An 18,553-nucleotide genomic window follows, 5' to 3' on the forward strand; every position below is an offset into this window, starting at 1 on the left:
ATCATCAACATATAAAATGAGAATCAACATTTCACCATTAATTACCTTGAAGTACAAATTCAGATCTGCATCATTCTTGGAGAAGTTTAAGCCCAGAAGATATTTATCTATCCTTTCATACCAAGCTCGAGGAGCCTGATTGAGCCCATATAAGGCTTTCTTCAACTTGAATACATGAGAACCATTTCCATGCATGACAAACACTTCGGGTTGCTCTATGTATACTTCCTCTTCTATTACCCCATTCAGGAAGGCGGTCTTCACATCCATCAAGTGAATCTTCCATCCTTTAGATGCACCAATGGCAATGACAACTCTAACAAAAGTATATCTGGCAACTGGGGCAAAAGTTTCTTCATAATCAATCCCTTCCTTCTAAGAGAAACCTTTGGCAATAAATCGTGCTTTGTATTTCTCAATGCTGCCATCTGACGCATGTTTGATTTTGAAAAGCCATTTTCAAGACACTACTGATTTATCTTTAGGTCGGGGCACAATGTCCCAAACATCATTCTTAATGATGGAACGATACTCTTCTGTCATAGCATCCTTCCACACTTGATTTTTAATGGCCTCCTTGACACTAGAAAGTTTTGATGTGATGATCTCACTCATCAAGGCAACATAGCTGGAGAACCTGTGAGGTCTTTTGCTTTCCCTGAAGGTCCCTTCAGGTGCTACATAGTCTTTAGCCTCCTGAATCATTTTCCTTGCCCAAAGTGGCCTCTTTCGATTCACATTAGTGTCTCTAAGTTCATTTGCAGGATCCATGAATTCATTTTGTCCTTCATTTTCTATTACTTCATGAGTATCCCTCTAAATCTCAAGAGCAAGATCCTCTTCCATATTTAGAGAAGATTCTTGATCTTCTAACTCTTGAGTACTTTTAGATTTTTTGAAAGCAATGTCTTCCTCAATTATGACATCTCTACTTAATTCAATTAACCTTTGTCCAGGTATGTAGATTTTGTAGGCTTTAGATGTTTCACTATATCCTACAAATATGCCCTTTTTGCCTGAATATAGACTGGACATCCAAAGACTCTTAGGTGGCTTATGTCCAGTTTAACTCTAGTGAAAGTTTCTTCAGGGGTTTTGTCATCTAGGAGGGAGTGAGGACATCTATTTTGTATATATACAGCAGTACTAGAGGCTTCAGCCCAAAAAGAGGTTTCTAAGTTTTGATCATACATCATAGCTCTAGCAGCTTCAACAATAGTTCTATTCTTCCTCTCTGCCAACCCATTTTGTTAAGGATTATAAGGAACTGTATACTCCCTCTTAATCGCAGCATTTATACAAAAGTTTTTAAAGTTATCTGAAGTATATTCCCCCCCATTATCTGTTCTTAGTATTTTAATTCTCTTACCCGATATATTTTCTGCTAGAGCCTTGAATTCCTTAAATCTCATAAGGATTTCTTCTGACTCTTTACATTTTAAAAAATATATCCATGTCTTTCTACAGAAATCATCTACAAAGATAACATAATACAAAAATCCTCCTAAAGAGGTTACAGACATGGGTCCACATAAATCAGAATGAATAATTTCTAGTACATTTTTAGATTTGCTCCCACTGGAGTGAAAAGTCCCTTTCGTGTTTTTTTTTCCTAAGGCACATCCTTTGCATGTTCCTTCATGATTTTGCTTGAGCTTAGGTAAACCTATTACCATTTTTTCAATTGAAGGGAGAGCTCGAAAATGGAGATGTCCTAACCTTCTGTGCCAAATTTCACATGTACTTGTTGACTCATGGATTAGGGCTTGAGAGGAAGAAATGCAAAGTTTATAGAGGCACCCATGTCTTACTCCAATAGTGTAAGCCTTCTTGATGGTTGAGTTCTTTGGCCATGCCAAGACCTTTCCTTCCATAAAGGTGATTATATATCCTTTGTCTTCAAGAGCTGAAATGGAGACTAAATTCCTCTTTATCCCTGGAACATATAACACACCTGTGAGTTGAAGAGAAATGCCTGAATTCAGGTTTATAGTACAGGGCCCAATTCTTTTTACAAGATAGTTTGAATCATCCCCAATAGTTACTTCCTCATCAGAGTTTTCTAATAGACTATCAAGATGTTCTTTGAATCCTGTAATGTGACGTGATGCTCCACTATCAATCACCCAAGTATTAGGACTGGTTGATACTTGACTTGATAGTGCTGAGTAGAACACAAGTTTCTCTGAATCATTCTCTAACCCTATCTTACCAACTTCTGCAATAGTGGCTTGAGGTCTTGGCCTGTCTAGACACTTTATGGCGTAATGCCCATAATGGTCACATTTGAAACATTGCACCTTGGTCATATCCCTTTTTCTCTTGGATGAGTACTTTCCTCTTGTATCTTTGTCCTTCTTCCTTTTGAAGTTCCTTTTCTTTCCCTTTTTGTGAGAATGAGAGTTTAGCACATGAATGTCTTCATTCGTAGAGTTTTGATCATCCCCCCTTGTGATTAGTCTGGATTCCTCTTGAATGCAGTCTCTCTTTAATCGATCAAATTTTGGGAGTTTTGAGCGAGCACTAATTCCTTGTATGAATCCTTCCCATGAGGCTGGTAATCCATTCAATGCCAACATAGTTAGCTCCTTCTCATGAAGTATGTTGTAATGGTTTCTCCTTTGTTCATCTTCACATGATGAAGTTTTTGAGTGATAGAGCCCTGCTTGTATTGTTTATTTCAAACATGCTTTCTAATGTTGAGAACATTTTGAATGCTGTATCCAACTTGCAGATTATAGGTACTATGTGATCCTTAACTACATCCACTAATAGCTTCATGGCCTTATTGTTGTTCTTTATCCATTGTCTCTTCTCATCTTGTTCATTTGGTATGGTTATCTCCTTTTTTACAAAAGCTTCTAACTCTTGCTCTCTTAATGTGATCATAATTCTGAATTTCCATAAGACAAAGTTAGAGGCGCCTTCAAGACAATCCTCGAACCTAACACTGTTGGCCATTTGGGGAAGAAATATGTTTTTCTGAAGGAAAAGATTCAAATGATAAATTCGACAGCCTTTAGACTCAAATCTGATTGGATCTTTCTTAGACTAGCTCTGATACCATGTTGAAGTTTTCTCAGATTTGAATATAGGATATTTTCAATTTAAGAATGTAATCTCCAAGTCTTATTACAATATTATCAATCACTAAGAATATCGATTTATTATAATATGAACTGCGATTCCAATGATTGATTTATAATAATATCGATCTCTCTACAACTGCTGTTTTAAATAAAGAAACAATCGATATATTACTTATCGATTTTACCAGCATACAGGCTGCTGTGATGAAGGTGGCAGTCGGGCTTGTGTCAACACTTAATATTTCTGTATGTATTCACAAGTACCGATTGACCACCTCTACATATAGAGGTTGACATGCCTACATAGAGGCATGCCTCTACGTGGAACATGTCCACGCAAAGACTTGACTCTACGTAGATATGTCTTATCGGCTGTGATAGTCACGCCAATACAGAACAAAGGTTAATCGATTGTTATCGATTCCAATTTGCATTTGATACCAATACACTTTAATAATATGATTCGCTTAGAATATATAATATGATCGATACTCAAAATCGATATACATATGATTAATTATGATTAATATACTCAACTTAATTATATGTATGTATTTAATAATGTATAAATATACATTATTAAATACATACATATGATTAATTTACAATCATATTTCATAGATTAATAATTAAAGCAAGAATCTTATTAAACACGTAATTTGATTAATACTTGTGTAGGATAGATATCAAATGCTTAAGGCCGATAGGCCAATTAAGCATTTGATTTCATCAGTTAGAATAATCTGACCGAAGCTACAAAACATTAACAAATATTATGTTGAGTTTTGATCAGATTATCATGGGCAGGTAAATTTAAGATTTGATTTATGTTTTGATCACAGTCACCAATGAATATTGGTCTCCTAACTTACGAATGGCAATCTGAGATTATATTATCCAGTCAACTTGAGTATATCGACTGTCTAATTGGTTGTCTTTGATCCAATATATAGGATATATATGATAAGCTATTGGTTCCCTCCAGTCTGCTAATGTATTAAGTCTTTTATGATATGCTCTCACAATATGCTATGTATATATATTGATCTGCAATCAATATATGTAATTGCTGATGTTAATCTGATTGCCACCGTGGAGTGTAACTATCGATCTGCATAGATCCACGAATATATGTAGATATATATCCGACCTTTGATTATAATGCAACCTCTACAGTTTAATATTTACGCACTCCTGAATACGCCTTGCTCAATTGTAATTATGAACTGCAGTATATATTTGACTTCTTATTACGTATAGCATTCTTCACGAACTGCTGTATTTCAAATCCTTGTTGTATCGCAGTATATATATTATCGATCTCTTGCTACATTAATATTCTATCACTTCAAAGGAAATGAATCATATTAAAATACGATGCCACATGACCTCCTAAGAAGTCGTGACTCTTCACTAATAGACCCAATGACTATTGAAATCAAAACGGCTTCATATATAATCAGTTATGTATAATCAATTAAACTAAGTTGATTATTAACCACAGCGATAAGAATTCAATCATTAACCAATACGATAATAATCGATCATAACCAAACATCGATTATGAATGCAAGTCAATAGTTGGATATGTACGTTGAAGGTAATCATTAACTATATTTATTAAACGGCACATAAACATTTATATCATTTTCATTACTAGCGGGCATACGTAATCGTCTAAGGCCGATAGGCCAATTAGACAATTACGTTGTCTCTGTCGGCCCTAATGGAGTCTGACCGTAGCTATTCTATCATCAACACTCCCTCTTAGCTAGGGAGGAATCCTTCTCAATTTCTATAAGTTAAATCACCTCATCATCATGATCGACCACAATGGCTACATCCATATGTGGAAAGGAAAGATATAAGCCTTACTGTGATGTCAACCATCATGGCTCCTTCATATATATCACTTCATGTGATATCAATCAAAATGGCTTATCCATAGATATCACCTCACGTGATATCAACCATTATGGCATATCCATCACCTCACGTGACGTCCACCATTATGGTTTATACATAGACATCTCCTCATGTCATATCCATCATTATGGCATGTCGACAGATATCACCCCACGAGATATCAACCATTATGGCATATCCATAGATATCAATTCACATGATATCCACCATTATGGTTTATCCATAGATATCTCCTCATGTAATATCCACCACTATGGCATGTCCACAGATATCACCTCATGAGATATCAATCATTATGGCATATCCATAGATATCACTTCACGTGATATCCACCATAATGATATATACAACCATTATTGTGGGATCGTCACCTTACAATAATGGTGAGATGTACGCGTGTTCATCATTGTGAGATTGTCACTTCACAATGATATTCAACATGGCTCATCCAAAGGATAAACACACAAGTACAAGAAAATCATCATGGATTCTCTCACGTGATGTTTGTCATGGAGTCACACACGACATTCACCATGAACCATATCAGAGGGTGAGAAAAGGGCTTACACCTCAAGTCTCTCTCAAAGAGAAATGCATTAATCAAGAGTTTACACTTTAAACATCTTTTGAAAATAAGAAGACATTAGTATATATATATCAACAAAATATAAACAAGTCAATGTTGTTGAGACTCAATCTTAGCTAGGGCTTTATTCTCTACCATACAAAGCTTACCTCGAAAGTACACAAACTTTATTCTGGAGAGAGACTTGGTGAGAGTGTTTGTCGTTTGCTCATCAGTACTAATGTACTTCAACTGAATAGCATTCCTTTACACAATGTCTCTAACATAGTGATACTTGATCTCCACATGCTTTGACCTTTCATGAAATACAAGGTTGAAGTCTGCATCACTCTTGATGTATTCCAGGCTCACCAAGTATTTATCTATCCAGGAATATCATGACCTAGGAGTCAGCATAAAGGCCTTCCACCCTACATACATAGGTCTCCATCCCATGAATCGTAGTCCTTTGACTGATAACTAGAGAAACCATCTTGACATGGTCCACTCCCTCTGAACCAATATGACCAAGATCCTCGGATATCAATCGAAGCACATCCTCTTAGCTGCTTCGTCTGTTTCGGAAGCATCCCCTGCTCACATGGTCCCTAATCATGGAAGATAGCTTGCTTCAGGAGACTCTCATCATTTGGTATGATCCTCATACAGCTAGAACTGCTAGATCCAAAGCCACCATGGATCTACTGTCATAAGATCAAGCCCTAGGCAGGAATATGACCATCCTGAGATTTAGAACAAAATCTCCTTGCCATGTGCTCCCTCTCACTAGAAGAGCCTTCTTGTCTCATCTTGCTTCATAACCCTAGATGATATCATCACCTGCACAAATGCCTCTATGGCTTTCACAAGTAAATTGCACTTCTGCAGGTAAATATTTGTTTGGAAATGCAAAATCTCAAAATCTCCACTAAAGTCCTCTACATATTCTTCCTGAATTTCAATCTCTTCATCACAAATAGAACTTCAAAACTCTATAACCTGAAAAGCAACGGGCTGTGATTCTGAAGATGTCTTGTATGTAAGGGACAAGTAAATTGAAGAAATTTAAAAACACGATATCCAAATGCAGCTTGTTGTAAGCGGACTTCTGCTGACAATGTTGTTTCACAAATAACACGCATAATGTAATTGCATGAATTAATAACTACATATGAAATTCATGAACATTATTCAACCATAAAACTAATCTCTTTCAAATCAGAATATGAATCCATTTGCATCCTTTTGTGGAAGAGTCTAACCAACATCCGCAATGGAAGCTTGAGGCATAGTCCTGGTTGGACATTTCATTGCGTAGTGACCATATTTGTCACATCTAATGCATTGGATTTCTGAAATATCCTTCCTTCTTTTGAAGTGTCCTTTCTTACCTTTCTTCTCTGAGGAGTGAGAGGCAAGAACATGAATATCTTCATTTGTAGAACTTTGATCAATGCCTCTTGCGACCAATCTTGACTCTTCTTGAATGCAATCTATCTTCAATTGATCAAACTTAGGAAGTTTTGATCTTGCACTTATCCCTTGAATAAATGACTCCCAAGATGAAGGGAGACCATTGAGTGCCAACATGGTTAACTCTTTGCCCTCTATAGTGTGTCCAATGGTAGAGAGTTGATCTCTCAATTTAGTAATCCTCATGAAGTATGAGGTGATGGATTCTTCTTTCGTCATTTTGATGTGGTGAAGTTGTTGCTTTAATGCAAGGGCTCGGCTAGTGTTGTTTATCTCATACATCTCCTCTAATGCTTTGAACATGCCATATGTTGTTTCCAACTTGGAGATAATTGGCACGATGTGATCTTTCACCGAGTCAACCAACATCTTCATTGCTTTATGGTTCTTTCTCTTCCATTGAAGCTTCTCATCTTGTTGTGAGGTATTCACACATCGCCCCATTGCAAATGGGGACCCCCACTTTTTTTCTGGTCCTTTGCTATTAATCTTTGCATTGAAGGGATAGAGTTTCTCAAGTAGCTAGAGGGTTCATCAAGTCAGGGTGGTCTCCTGAGGTTGGAGTGAAAACAATCAATTGTCGAGGCTTTTGGAATAAATGACTTGTCTCTTGTTTGCAAGGTTATGATTGAAATGAGGAACTAAGAAAGTCAAATGAGTTGAGCATGATAGTTAAATAGGACTCCTTTATATCATGCCTAGGTTTCTTGTGTTATCTGATCATATTTCTAGTTGCAAGAACAAGCCTTGGTTGTTTGAATGGTGTCCTCCTTGAATTTCATTTAGGCCTTGTACCTTGCTAGAGCAAACTTGCCTTAGACCCCGTCCTATACCTTACTCAAGATTTAGAGCGAATTTTGAAGTAATGTACCTTGTTGAGGTTCCAGAGTGAATTTTTGCATTTAGCTCCTGTACCTTGCCAAGGCTCAAGAGCGAATTTGAGAAATCATGTACCTTGCAGATGCTTGAGAGCGAACTTTCCAAATGATGTACCTTGTTGAGGTCCAAGAGCGAAAATTTCACCAAGGGCATGTACCTTCCAAAGGATCCAAAGCGAAATATCGATGTACGTTGCTAAGGTCCTAGAGCGAATTTCATCTCCAAATGATGTACCTTGCAAAGGACATAGAGCGAATTTCTTCACAAGGACATGTACCTTCCTAAGGGTCCAAAGCAAATTTTCACCAAGATGTGTACCTTGCAAGGGATCAAGAGCAAATTTCTCCAAGTGAGGTCCTACAACGAATTTTGAAATGATGTACCTTGGAGAGGCCATAAAGCGAATTTTACCCAATTGATGTACCTTGGAGAGGTCTAAGAGCGAACTTTGTCCAAAACCAGAGTGAATCCTTTACTCAATCATGTACCTTGCTGAGGTCATAGAGCAAATTTTATCATATGTACCTTGTCAAGGACATTGAGCGAGTTTCTTATTTGAACCCTGTGCCTTGCAAAGTATCCAAAGCAAATTTCTTCCTAAGGTCATGTACCTTGTCAAGGATCTAAAGTGAACTTTTTCACTAAACCATGTATCTTACTCAAGCTTTGGAGTGAAATTTTCATTAGGTCCCGTACCTTGCTCAAGATTGAGAGCGAACTCTGCCATGTACCTTCCAAAGGTCCTAGAGCGAATTTTGAGTTATGTACTTGGAGAGATCCTAGAGCGAATTTTGAGTTATGTCCTTGCTAAGGTCCCAGAGCGACTTTCATCTCCAAGTCATGTACCTTGCAAAGGACATAGAGCGAATTTCTTCACAAGGACATGTACCTTCCTAAGGTCCAAGAGCGAATTTTTTCCATGTACCTCCCAAAGGTCCTAGAGCGAATTCCCCAAAAACAAGTATTTTGGTGCCAAATTGATTTAAAATTCGAATTTTAAAAGGGAGGGCTTGAATGTCATAGGTCGGCCAGCATTAAGGAAGCTATTTATTATTAGACCAAGTCAGCCTTATATCCAAGAGACACATCCTTTACCCTAAAGCGCATATAAAAGAGAGGTTAAATTAATCATTTTAGCATCATTTCAGAACATAATCCCTCTCTAGCAGCGAATTTCACCAGCAGGACAGCAAACTTCATCAAGCATCAGCGATTTTCAGTCAACATAAAGGCGAATTTCAATCATTAAAGGAGCAACCCTGATTTTGTGAGAAGGCGAATTAATCATTGGAGCATCAGGTTGGAGTGAATTTGCCTAGTTAAGAGACCTACCAACCAGCAGATTTCATCAAGACAGCCCAGATTTGCCCTAGGACATTAAGTTTACCTTCCACACAGTGAATTCATTGATTATTGTCAGTCCTTTGATCAGATTTAGTGAAAAATCCCATAAAATCAGAATAAGAGATCAAGTCAAAATAGGAGTATGTAAATATTATAAATCATGTGTGTTTGATACTATACTTGCTTTGTTTTGCAGATATGTAAGGAAGATGATACTACTTCGAGGCAAGATGAGCAATCAAAAGATGAAGGAATGACTTGACCATGACATGTACTTCCTATCACCATTATGCAAGATCAAGAGGAGACTTCATCAGCAAACACGAACATCAAGGGAGTGAAGATCTCAAAAGATTCCCACCACATCATGACGACATGAGGAGATAAAAGGAATGCAAGGAAGAATCCACTCAACTACCTCAACGCACTAGAGCATGAAGAAAAGATAACCCACATGATGGAAGAATGTTTGACAATCTTGAATTCCCTTCGGCAATCCAAGAATCAAATTCAGTACATTGAAGAGCTACATTAAACCAAGTGCATCATCCACTCAAAGTACATCATGAGCACGAAAAAGTCAACCAAAGTCATCACAAAATATCAAACATGATCAAAGAAGCAGATAGTTTCAGAAGAGTTAATCAAAGTCCGCTTCTCATCATCATCACTTTAAACAAACTGGATAATGTTGAGTATCAAGAGATATCTCTCAACATCCCTTCATGGTGATGAATCAAATCAACTCTACAAAGTGCAAGATTGAGGTGGCATCCCAGTGGCTACTCCACCAATCAGAGAGATCCACATCAGAGCATCTTGATTCAATAAACCAAGCTTACCCATGGATGCACAAACTCCGATGTACCTACCCCTAATATCTATTGGTCCACGCTCATTGAATGTAATTTTCTCATTGGCTAAGGAGAGTTTGTTGTAACAAACCCTAATTAGGGTTTTCATTGTAAAATCTCGGCCATTGATTTCAAATGGATCTGAGCCATTGAATTGTATTGAGAGCATTATAAAAGGCTCAAGCTCTTCATTTGTAAAGGTTAATAGTTAATAGCGAATAGAATAGTGAATAGAGTAATGAATAGAGCTAAGATGGTAGCTAGATTAGAATAGAAGTTAGAGTAGGAGAAGGCAAAGATTGTTGCCAAACAATGTTGTAAAGAACAATTGATTTAATTGAAGTTAAGGTGAATTTCATTTGTTATTTCAACAACTCACATGGTCTTTGCTTCTCAATTTACTTTCATGTTGATTAAATTGAGTGGAGGAATTTGTTGAATGTATTTGTGTGGAATTCATTTTGTCCATACCACTAGCCTCTTGCTGCTTGTAAGTGCGCCTTGTGTGGTCAATTGGAATGATATGAGCTTAACTTTGAATCGTTCTACACTCATTGCTTATGCATTAACTTGAATGGTGATCAATATTTGATGGTATTGATTCGAACATCTTTGAAACGTCCTTAAAAGATTGCATTGAGCTTGTGTCAAATTGTTCAGTTTGATGGTGAGACCTCGCTCAGTAGGATTCCATCTAATCATTCACTCATCTTCCTAGATTCTTAGGATTAGAATAGACTCTCTCAACCCCTCATCTTTTGCCTTTTTTTTCAAACTCTAGCTAGTTTAGGATCAAAAGCATCACCATATTGTAACATCAGATGATCTAATTTCCAGCGAATCAAGCATTCGGGCATTCAAATGTAAGTCCCCTTGTGATTCCAGCATAATCACATCAACCAACAGAGCTTATCCACACGTAGTGACCCTACATTCATGAACATTGGAGTCTTCTCAAGTGATCCTTAATCTAATCTTCAGCATTTGGGAGATTTTGTTCGAGAGAGGAGAAGATACTTTTAGGTATTTTATTATGTCGGCCAATTAGACAATTACGTTGTCTCTGTCGGCCCTAATGGAGTCCGATCGTAGCTATTCTATCATCAACATTTTAGACCTAACATTTGCTTTGCAATGAACATATTAAGTCAATGAATAGTGGAGATAAGACAAACTCACCAGACTGCTGCAAAACATGTGCTCTGATACTTGAAGGACATAATTCATTATGGATTGAAGAATGTTGGAAACAAAGAGTTAGTGATGCATGGCTTTGTAGATCTAGACCAAGCAAATGATGCTAGTGATAGGAAGAGCACTTCAAGGCTTTGTCTCAACCTTAGGTCAAGAATCATATCCTATTTCAACAAGAAACAAGTAGTTGTAGCATTAAGCTCAGCTGAAGCGGTGTACTGTATATAGTAGCTTCTTTTGCGAGTTGTGATGCTATTTAGCTTCACAAGCTGATAACAAAACTTATTTACTAATCAAATGTTGGAGCTTACAACAGTTTAATAAGACAATCAAATTCGCATTAAGCTATCTAAAACTTTAGAGTTTCATAATCGCTTCAAGCACATGGAAATTCATTACCATTTTCTCAAAGGCCAAATTTAGAAGGCTATCTTCCCTCAAAATGAGAAAATTGCAAACATTTTGACAAAGCCCCTGTCAAAAGAGATTCCAAGTACTGAGAGACATCATTAGATTATGGTCACTTGGTGTTACTGGGCACTGCACATTAGAAAAATCAGATGGTATTTTCAGTATTTTTATCCTCTGCTGGGTGCTGCAAAATCTGACTATTTTTGAAACTTGTCATAAATGTTCTAGTCGCCAAGTTTGGGATTATCTTAAGCACAAGTTTTTCTAAATGTTAGGCCCTGATTTTAAGAGTTGAAGCCGCTGAGTTGGCGCTGTCATTACTTGTACTGCGGATTTACTCCATGTGTAAACAGAGTTTTGCTTTCTAATCATTCTGAGTAGCCCATGGACCTCTGTTTTCTGCTCTATTCTAGACAGAGTGTGAACTTTTTTAGGCACTACTTCTATTGGTTTTATTCTGGGTGTTGACTTGCATTTAGATGTTTCTTTTGTGGTAAAAGACCATCTAAACTTAGGATTGCTTTGTTCTATTTTGGAGCACCAAGTTTGTGGGTTATTATGACTTTGTGGCATCCATCTTTTGTATCCAGATTTTTCCAGAATAATAACAATTGCTTTCCCACAACTGAAAAATTCCGATATTCATGTTATTATTTTATGTTACTGGGTACTGCTAGTAAAACCTGGGTCCTCATACGGGTACGTTTCGGGTACAGGTATCAGAATATACCAGCAAGCAAGTAATTAAATATCATTTCAGTTATGTTTGTCAGTTGTACCAGTGAACACGGGGAAGTAAACTTTATATCAGCATTAATGAGATTGAATTCAGTTGATTCACATTATGCCTATGTAGCAGCTGTTTGTTTATGTTTTGTGAAATCACTTTCCTTGTAATGTTAATGATTTGGCTTTTTGTCAAATGTTTGAAAAAAAATTGAACCAGCTTCTGCATTTGACAGAGCAAGTGGGAATGGCAATCCAATTGTGGTCCAAATGAAATTGAACCAAATGTTGATGTTGAGCTTGATGCTTCTGACGAAGAAGAATATGAACTTAAATATCAATTGTAATTTGAACTTTCATGGTGTAATGACATTTTGAGACTTGAGTATTTTCATTTTCACAACTAAATACCTCACATTCATAATTTGCAAAATACAAAATTGCCGTACCACCATACCAGGTTCCACTTCCCGTACCCCAATGGCAACTTAGTTATTTTGCACTTTCAGAAGTTTGCATATGCAAGTTAGTGCACTCAGAATTGTAGGTCTGATCAGAGGTTAAATTAGTCAATTTGTTTCGAACCCTATAGTGTAGAATCTGTATAGCAAGTACTGAATTTTAACATATCCCCATCCCAGAAATGCCAGGATTTTATTTTTGTCAGAGAAGCCAGGGGATGCACCCTGTGGAACACATGGCTGTAAGCCCCCAACTCAAAAAGAAGAATGAATGATCTTTGTTTCTCTCATAGCATGGAAGTTTCTGACTAATAAATTCATTTCCTTAAGGTACCACACCAGAAATGCATCAAAAAATGAACATTTTGAAAACTAATATCTCACTTCTTAATAACCTTTCTTCCAGGCAAGATAAATACCTGAGGTGGTCTCTTGTTTAAACGCAACCCCACTGATTCTAATTCTCCTGTTAAAATTTGTCGATGACCCTCACTCTGAAAACATAGTTGAAAATTGAATCATATTTTCAATAAGATATTGCAGTAATGATCATTTCCAAAAACCTGTGAGGATCAAGGTTATATTTTTGAAATAAAATTTTCTCAAGAAAAACACTAAGATCGTGAATCAAACTTACTTTAGAAGCATCAAGAACCATTAACACCAGATCTGAAGATTTGGCAACAGCAATCACCTGCAAATGCAAAACAGTGATGAAGTTAAAATATTAATTGTATATATTTATAATGGAAAAATAACAAACAATAAAAATAAATATCCCTCTTAAAAGAAGAAAAAATCTCCCAAAATAGATTACACAACTGAATATAAGATGATATTGAAAAAAGATATCTATAAATTTTTTTGTTGACTTGATACATGTTATCCTTAAAATTTGCCTGTACAAACAACACCCCACCCACAACCCTACTCTATGGGTTGGGTGAGCCAAGGGCATGATATCCAAGAAAGAAAACAATGTTGTTTGCCTTATTCTGTCGAACTATTCAAAGATGAGGTAATATGTGATGTTGCACCTTTGGATGTGTGTGATGTGTTGTTGGGACAACCATACATGTACAAGTGTCACAGCATTTATGAGTCCAAACCTCGTAGTGTTATTTTCAAGTTGGGCGAAAAGAAGTATCAAATGCTTGAGGTAAGTCTTACAAAATCTACATCTCTAATTGAAGCAACACAATGTAGGCATATAATTGCACAAACTGGAACTTGTGTATTTTAAAATTCTTAATCGTCCACCCTAATGAGGCACAGCCAATTCTAGCCAGATCTCATACCAAAACAACCACCACCACCATTCAGCAGAATCGGAGGGATAGACTACAAACAAAACTGAAAAGGGTACTCACATCACCAACAAAGGTTCCATTGCATTGTCAGATCAAGAATTCAATTGATAAGATTCACCATCTCCAACAACCAATTCACGAGAACGTGCAGCACACGAACCAAAAGTAAAGGGCTCGCATGACTACCATCGTGCAAATCATTGCTTTCCAATTGGGTAGAGCATTACTGAGAAAATTTAGAATGTAGAACTGAATCCCAAACCTATTGTCAGGTTATTGAAGTTCATGTGAAAAAATTATAAAGGCAATAAATTCCTCTCTATCGTGTGGTCCAAGCAGGACAATTACTTCATCAACACGAGTTATTCACCAAGGAATACATTGCTAGATGATTTCCTCATTTGTTGTAGATCGTTGATGCAATGGGGCCCATTGCCTCTCAAGGGGGGAGGAATGGTATAGTAGCAATTTCGGAACAGTTGGGTGGCATTTGCACAATTGATAATGGAAAACTTTAAAAATCCAATTTTTTTGTATTTTCTTCACATTACTAAATTATGTTTTTGAAGGCCTTCAAAGAAAAACTTGGCCTAGAGACTATCTCGATCCCTTGAAATGGTTGCCATAAGTATCCTTTTCAAGGAACTAAAACTAGATCCCTTCAAGACTTTTCCAATTATTCCAAAAATTTCAGATTTCGTCCAACGGGCTAGAAGTTATGACCCTACCAAGTTATGGTACTGTTGACGTGTATTTTGTACACTGCCTAACACAGAATAAAATACCCAAGGGTACCTTATCCTATCTTGAATAAAGCCTCTGATTGCTGAAGATGTCGCGAGAAAGGATCAATCAGGATGACTCCAAGGTTCTTTGATGTAGGGTCTCTACGTGTGGATAAGCACCAGTGGTCGTTGTGAATGCTGTTTCATCAAGGGGCCTTACGTTTCCGTTATTGCAGGAACAGGATTTCCTAAAACTAACAAGTTCTCAAAAAGATCAAAAGGTAGGGTTTGCAAGAGATGAATTCTAATCTAATCCTAGGAATGACTCAATGCAGGCTAGACTTGGTAAGATTCTACCAATTTCAGTATTGCCAAGGAATAACAACTCTACTGAAGTTGATGCGATCTTCTAAGGTGACTATTGATTTTTCAATTCATCAAGAATCATAGACACTACCATGAAGGTACATATCAATAGTTCAATAATGACTGAAGGTTTAAGTAATCCAAATATCTCCAGTTGACCACACAAGGCATTCTTACAATCAGTAAGAAGCTAGTGGTTTGAAACGTGAATCTCACCAAAGATCAAGCCCAACACTTAGTCCTTCAAATTTAAATACTACTTCGACCAAGAATGATTCAAGAAAGTAAGCAACCATGAAAGTAGCCACAAGATTTGCAATAAAACACCATAACTTCAATATTTTATTAATCTCAAAGCCAAAATAGACAACAATTGCTTGAAATTCTCTATTCAAAAACTCAATCTTGCTACAAAATAACTTTCTTCTCTCCAAAAGCTCTAATTCTATTCTGCTATTCTCTATCTATACTCTAATTTCTAATGACAAAATGAAAATGAATGAGGGTATATATAGCATCCTCAATTACAATGAACAGCCCAGATCAAAAGAAGATCAACGGCTGAGATTCTAACACCTAAACCCTAATTAGGGTTTTATTACAAAAAGTTCCCCTTTTATTGAACAATATTAAATGCATAGCCAAATATTTAATTGGCACAAAAATCTAGGAAACATAAACCAATGATAATTAAGGTGCCACATCATCTATAACAACCTCTCTTCTAGAACCTTGTTCCCTTTCCAATGCTCCTTCTTAGCGTATGCAGTGAATCTGGACACAATTCCTTCAATCCCAGCAATAGGAATCTCTGGAAGATTCCTCATTCGTTCCTTCAAGTGGATGACCTGATCAAAAGCCTTGAGAAGAGCTATGTCCCATCCAGGCTCGAGTTCTTTGATTTTCTCAATCAGGAGCATAGTAGCGAACATTTGATCCCTTTGCTCATCTGTGATAACATTCTCATCTTTGCAAAAGATGACCTTGACCTTCTCCTCCAACTCTTGAAGATTCACATCTGTCTCATCTTCAATCCTCCTGCCAAGAATAGAACATAACACCTCAAACACCTTGTCCTGAATTGGATGGATGACCTCCTCAACTTGATTGCATTTCGTACTAATGTCTTCGAAAAGAACTTCCTTCATCTGAAGTAGAGTTGACCACTGGAGTAAATTATGAGCTCCTCCATCCATTATCTTTTCTTGTGCTAAGATCTTCCTTGGTGTTTGCCTGATTACTTGCAGAAAAGGAATGATAACATCTCTAGCGTGGGCAAAGGCGGCTACTATTATCATTAGGTTGTGAATGATCTCAAGGACCTGGATAGCTCGATGGGTGGTCTGCATCATTCTTGTTACGAACTCAATGGCAACGGTATGGGATTTGTCAATCCAAGAGCTCATAAGCTAGACCAAGCTCTTAACTCTTTCTGCCTCACCAACTGATTCAAGGGGAAGTGCTTGCACAGGAGATACTGCTGGATCCTGACGTCCCAAAGGCTGATTGAGATGGCTAAAGTAGCCTCTCCAAGCACCGACCTCTCGCTCAAGCTTTCTATTCTTTTCCATTTCTTCTTTAAGCTTGTCTTTAAGTGCCTCAAATGAATCAGTTGCCTCATCCAGTGTCTGCTCGGCTGTGAGTGGACCAAGTTCAAATGTTTCTACATCATACTCTTCTGCAAGGATTTCACCTTCGTACTTGTCCACTGTCGGTGTAGCTATCTGCAACTTTCTGGACCCTGTCTCATCTCTGATCATCTTGGACATTTTGGTGGCCTTCTTCCTTTCTGTTACTCCCTGAGAATTTCCAGCGAGGCTTTCTAAATCAATCACATTATCTTCATCTTCGATCACAATCACCCTTGTTAGCCTCTCCTTTAACCAATCTGGAATGGCAGACCTTGTCTCTCTAACTTGTATCTCTTTAGGCAATGGTTCTTCTTCTCGGAGAGGAGATGTCACTTCATCGTTATTCTTGTCTTCATGTAGCTCATTAACTTGAGGAGATTGACTTGATGAACGTTGAGGTGCTTGCCTTTCTTCATGTTTATCATTCTGGACCATTGATTCCATAGATTCCTCAACTTCAAGTACCCTCTTCTCTTGTCCTTGACTTGTCCTTTTTTCATGTCGGGAAGATGTGCCAGATGAGTGATCTCGATGGGCCTCCTGCTTCTTCTTGGAGGGTTCCCTTTTCTCAGATCTTTCTTTCCTCTTCGTGCTTCTAGGATGAGGATTGCCTTCACTTACGCATCTAGGGTGAGGATTGTCTTCATTTGTGCTCCTAGGATGAGGATTGCCTTCGCTTGTGCTTGCTCCTCCTTCCCCTGGTCTTTCCTCCAAAGTAAAAGTCATAGGTATGTTCTGTTCTCTTAACTTTTGATGTTGAACATCAACCCATCTGCGAGTACAAGACAAAACTGGAGCCATCAAAGCTTTTAAGTCAAAAACCTCAAGTTCATTCCAATCTATCTTTACTGCTTTGTCTTCTCGGTCATAAGATGATTGGAGATGTCTGCCACTGTCCTGAGCTTGATCAGCCACTCTGTAAACTTTGCATTTCCTGATGAGATCCAAAGGTATCCTGGAATGCATCTTTCTTTTCACTTCTAAATCATCTGAGAGATTCATCAAAAAATCCTCTATCTGAAATTCATGCTTGTACTTTCTACCAACTGTTTCTTCTATATATCCATAAGGATCAAAATTCTCTCTCAAGGCAAAGAATGAAAATGAATATAAGGCCAACTCTTTCTCTGCGTCATCCATGGCTGGAGCATTAGGACATACCTCAACTGAATTCCCTAGTATGATAGGCACAGGAATTCCATTTCCATGCCTGTGTCTGAATGCCTTTGCATAAGCTGCCAACTGCCTAGTCACCTCCAGTAACACTATTCTGTCTGTCGGATATCTTGGCAACATATATGGAGGTGAAGGACACCCATGAACTCTAATATATGTAAACTTCTGGAATTGGATAAACCAAGCACCATACCTCTTCACAAGCTCTTGTGCATCTTGAGATATCCGATTGTGAATCCCGCCTTGCAATGTCCTGGTGATGTTCATCGTGAAGGTATCATTAACTAACTTGTAGTTACTTCCAGGTGGGTGATGCAAATGAACATAAGATTCACAAACTCTGACCTCCCCGGGCCCTCTTCCGATCACTCCTCTGTGAGGTAGTCCTGCATATTCAAAGCTCCTGATCAGGGCATATATGAT

At 37.6% G+C, this 18,553-nt stretch overlaps 1 protein-coding gene across 2 annotated transcripts in view; it reads right to left on the minus strand.

The window, feature by feature from the left end:
• The window catches only part of LOC131064647 (developmentally-regulated G-protein 1), a 178,399-nt gene that overhangs the window by 66,402 nt on the left and 93,444 nt on the right, over window positions 1-18,553 (minus strand). For both annotated transcript variants that reach the window (XM_057998866.2, XM_057998867.2), the window contains exons 6-7: window positions 13,560-13,616; window positions 13,342-13,416 (exon numbers count right to left, since the gene is read on the minus strand). In XM_057998866.2, coding sequence (XP_057854849.1) covers window positions 13,342-13,416; window positions 13,560-13,616 — 132 coding nt within the window. The remainder of the gene's footprint in view (window positions 1-13,341; window positions 13,417-13,559; window positions 13,617-18,553) is intronic.

This window comes from Cryptomeria japonica, chromosome 9, assembly GCF_030272615.1.
Source record: "Cryptomeria japonica chromosome 9, Sugi_1.0, whole genome shotgun sequence".
Lineage (NCBI taxonomy): Eukaryota > Viridiplantae > Streptophyta > Pinopsida > Cupressales > Cupressaceae > Cryptomeria > Cryptomeria japonica.